Below are 5,149 nucleotides of genomic sequence, written 5' to 3' on the forward strand. Positions count from 1 at the left end.
TGTTTTTTTTATTGAAAAATTTAAATTTTCAAAAAATAATTTATATTATTTACTTATAAATATCGCTATCAAACTAAATTAAATATTTTTTAAATAAGATTCATTTATTTTAAAGATTTTATTTAATGATTATTTTTTTATACAAATTGTTTTTTTTAAATATATATATAAATCATATATTTTAAAAATACTTGAATATAATTTAACTATAATTATAAGTTGATGATCTGAAAAAAAAATATTTGAAAAACTAATTTCAAATTTTATTCAAAATAGTTTTAATCAAATTCAACAACAAAAAAACAATTGCTAAACAATTATATAATTTAATTGGATGAAAAAAATACACTTTAAATATTTATCTTATATTTGTAATAATAATAATAATGATAATCATTGAATTTATCAATATTATAGATAGTAAATAATCGATTATTTAATATATATTACATATATATATATAATTTTGAAAATTTCTAAATAAACGTTTATTGCATTTATCTTATTATTGTTATTAGTGTTATAATTAGGGTTAGATTGAGATTCCCAGGGAGGGAAGTTCCCAAATAAAATCCCTCCAATTTTCCCGGAAAATATGGAAAATATATTATATTCCCTCCCTTGATCGTTAGAAAGGGAAAATATAATTTGTCATACATTATAAAGTACTTAATCTCAATGACTATGTGTTTCAATTGGGACCAGTATGTTAGCAATAACTCAATCAAAATATGATTCAAATATTATTAAACATTTAGTAAAAACATTAAATACATTTTGCAGTCATTTACTATACAAACGTGTTTTTAATTAAACATTATGTAATGTGAGTTAGGGTACGATAGGTGGTACCACAAGGAAATGTCTTCCCAGGGAATTCCCAGGGAAGAGGGAATATAAGGAACTTATGGAAAATAAGACGAGGGAGGGAATCTGATCTAACCCTAGTTATAATAGATTTAAGTATTTTAATAATAATAATAATAATACTAATTTAAATCACGTATTTATTTATATATATGATGTGTAACGAAAAATCAAATAAATAAATAAAATAATTTTATTATTATTTTTACAAAATTTTACATTAATTATCCCATAAATTTTCATTCACAATGCATAAAAAATATTTTGTTTTTATTATTATTATTATTATTATTATTATTATTATTATGTTTAGAAAACTATTTTACAATTGAATGATATTTTACAAATAAAAAAACATGTTATACTTTATATAATAAATTATTTTTTAAATGAATCATAATTTATGATTTCATTTGTCATTTAAATATATAGAAATATTTGAATAGAAATAATAATAATAACTATTATTTTATTTTTATTTTTTCATATTATTTTGATTCATAAACATTTATTTATCTATTGTTTGAAATATATAAATAATTTTCAAAATAAAATAACATTTTTACAGTTTTTATTTTTCTTATTGCGATTAAAAAGACATTGACTTTGAAATTATTGAAACAACAATTTTTAAATTATTTAACCGCAAAATATTTATTATTAAATATTGTTTTGTTTGCATAAAACTAAATAATTATTTAAAATGTTTTTATTTTATTTAAGATATTTGAATATACTGTAAAACAATAATAGAGTAAATATTATTATAAATAACTTTAATATATTATTTTTTTTTTTTGGGTAGTTTTAGTGACAATATAATGATAAATATATATATATTTGAAAAATATTTATTACAATATAACAGCAAAATTTTTATATAAGTACAGTATATATATATATATATTTGTATATAAAGATATCATAACATAAAACAAGATATCAAAATTAGTTTTTCAAGTTTTTTTTGTTTTAAAATAAAATACAAATTGACCTCAAATTACTATCAACTCATACTAAATAAAGTAATGCCAAATAAAATTAAAATATTATTTTGTAAAAAATTGTTTCAAAATTTATTTTTTTTTTTAAAAACATAGTGATAGATATCTTTATTATAACTAAAAATTTAAATTATATTATATTACAAAATTTTTTTGACACAATTTTTTGACTATATTTGTTTGCTAAGTAAGTTATTATACATATTTGGGATTTTTTTTATAAAAGAAAATACATATTATATATAATATTTTTTTTTATTATTTTCTACTTATTTGATTAAAAACAAAACTATCATTATATAGTCAATAAATAATTTTTAGTTTTTCGTTTAGTTTAGTTTTAAAAAATTTTTTTATAGTTTTTTTTTTGGATGATAAGCAAATTTGTTGTTTTATTATTATTGTTGTTGTTGTTATTTGTGTTACAATTTTTTTAATATATATATATATTTTAACATTTTTTTTATTAAAAAAAACTAAACATAACTGTTGTAACACATATTTGACGGTATAATAAATAATTATAAGATTAACCGCAAAATAATAATTTTTTTTAGTTAACATTTAGTTATATTTTTTTCATCGATATATTTTCATTTTGATTTAAAAATAATTTTACTCTACTTTTTTTCTGCTCATAATATATATATATATATATATATAAATTGTATATCAAAATAACTCAATAATAATTAGTGTGTTATTCAATCATAAAAATATAGTTTTCATGAAATATATATAAAAATTATTTTAAAATTCAATACCTAATAATAAATGGTTTACTTTTTTTTTGATGTAAATAGTAGTTATAATAGTTTGATAGATATAAATATTTTATATAAATAATTTTATATGAAAATGTGGTTTATATTTCAAACAACAACAACAAAAATATAAAATAGTATAACATTTTATTAAATACAAAATCTAACGTTAAAAAAATTTTTGTAATTATAATTATTGGTATCAATAATATTTTAATATAATATTTTAACTCATCATTCAATATGACTTAACTCCGGAAAATTGTTTTAAAAAAAATTTAAAAATTAGTTTAATTTAAAAAACACTATAAAACAGTATATATATATCATATAAGTTATTAATAAAATATTTTAAAAATATTTATTTGATTATTTTGAAAATATGTTGATTGAATTTCTAGTTATGTTAAAGTAATAATAATAATAATAATATTATTATTTTTTGTATAATTATTTTTTTTAATTTTGTATTTTATTAATAATATATATATACACATAATAAATATTTTTAAGAAATTTACTGATTATTTATTGATTTATTATTATTATTATGTTTTATACAAGTTTTGAATAATAATAATAATAAATCAAACAATCAATACATCATTTATTTGGCCACTAATTATGACAGATTATATATATATATCTTAAATAAATTTTATTAAAAACAGTTAACATAACAGTATAGCTAATAAATTAACAGAAAACCTGTTAATTGTTTAAAAAAAAATAATTAATTTTAGCAAAATATTAAAAAAAGAGAGGAAGCAAATAAATAAAGTAAAAATTATTTATTACTTTTAGTAAATATTTATTAAATAATTAAATATTAATTTAAAAAAAACATTTTCTTATATAATACTATATATATATATATATATATGTAGTTATAAATTATTAAATATTGAAAAAAAATATTATGATATATTTAATTTGTTTGAATATTAATCTATGATTTATTGATTAATTTTATTATTTTTTAATAAATAAAAATATACTAAAAATTATTTATTTATTTATATATACAGAACCTGGAGGTCGTCGAGCGTCTCAATGAGTGCGGACAGTTGGCCGCCCTATTGGCCGACTTTAAGCTAACGGCAAATGTGCTAAACGTGTGCAAGTGTTGCGGTGGCACTAAATTTATACCCTGTCAGGTATGGGCCTAAAAATTATTTTATTTATGGTGGGTTTTCCCTCAAAATATTGATTGATATTATTTTTATTATTAAACAAAAAAAAATAATAACATTTTTTTTATGTACTTCAAACATAAAAATTTTCAATTTTCCTAAAAAATAAAACTATTTTTTTTATTAAAAATAATATATATTTTTGTTTGCAAGTAAATACTGTACATCATTAAGTATATACTAGAAAGTTAAAAGTAGAAAATTTAATTAATAAAATAAAAATTTGTATATTTTAAAAAATATTTAATATTTAGTAAATTTATCAGATTAGTAAATAATGTTAACTAATTTTATTAATTAGTAAAACAATTATTATAATTTATTTATAATTTTTTTTATAATTGAATGTATAATATTTTTTAAAAATATTTATAAATATAACTATATTTAAAAATTAAAAAAATATTTAATATACAGTATATTAATGTATTAATAGATATTATATAGATCATGGATGTAATAATTTATATTTATAAACTAAAGTTATAAATTCAAATTTTTTTATTTATTATTTATATATTAATTTTTTTTTGTATAATTAATTTTATGGACAGGTATGCAATGGGTCGACCAAATCGGCTGTCCATCATTTTGTTAGCGATTCAATATCATTGAAGTGTTCACAATGTCGGCGCACTGGACTACAAAAGTGTCCCAAATGTTATTCAGACAGTGATAATAATTTAACAAATAATGATAATAATAATACAGATATTACTACTACTACTACTACTACTACTACTACTACTACTAAAAATAATCAAAAATTATAAATACAATATATTATTATTATTATTGATGCCAATTAATGTTAAATAATATAAAAATATCTATTGATATAAAGCCTATTGTAAATATTATAAAAAAATATTACTATATATATTATTATTGAGATTTATTTTTTTATAATTTTTATTTTTATATATATATATATATCAATATTATTAAAATATAACTATTATTAATTATATCATTATTGCCAGTTTAAACATTATATTATTTATTATTATTATTAGTTGTATTAATATTATTAGTAGTTTTTTTTTGAATATTTATTTAAAATTTTGTTTTTATTATTAAAATGATATCTTATTGGAGATTATAACTAAATATTTATTACAATTACTTACAAATACAAACAGATTTATTATTTAAAAAAAAAAGTTTAATACAATTATGTTAAAAATCAAATTAGTTTTTTTTTATAAATATAAAAAATATTAATTAATAGATCTTAATAATTAAAAATAACTATAGTTTTTGAGGTATTATTTTTTATGTTTATAATTAATATTATTTTTAGTAGTAAATTGTATTTTAA

At 15.8% G+C, this 5,149-nt stretch overlaps 1 protein-coding gene across 1 annotated transcript in view; it reads left to right on the forward strand.

The window, feature by feature from the left end:
- Window positions 1-4,612, forward strand: part of LOC128956765 (homeobox protein 9-like) — a 15,688-nt gene extending 11,076 nt beyond the window's left edge. Inside the window, exons 5-6 of the mRNA XM_054302479.1 lie at window positions 3,664-3,792; window positions 4,383-4,612. Of these exons, the coding sequence (XP_054158454.1) occupies window positions 3,664-3,792; window positions 4,383-4,601 (348 nt within the window). The 3' untranslated portion in view covers window positions 4,602-4,612. The remainder of the gene's footprint in view (window positions 1-3,663; window positions 3,793-4,382) is intronic.
- The last annotated feature ends 537 nt before the right edge of the window (window positions 4,613-5,149 follow it).

Source organism: Oppia nitens, unplaced genomic scaffold (assembly GCF_028296485.1).
Source record: "Oppia nitens isolate AA-2021 unplaced genomic scaffold, nextdenovo-longstitch-racon4-pilon3 scaffold32_pilon_pilon_pilon, whole genome shotgun sequence".
In the NCBI taxonomy this organism is placed as follows: Eukaryota; Metazoa; Arthropoda; class Arachnida; order Sarcoptiformes; family Oppiidae; genus Oppia; species Oppia nitens.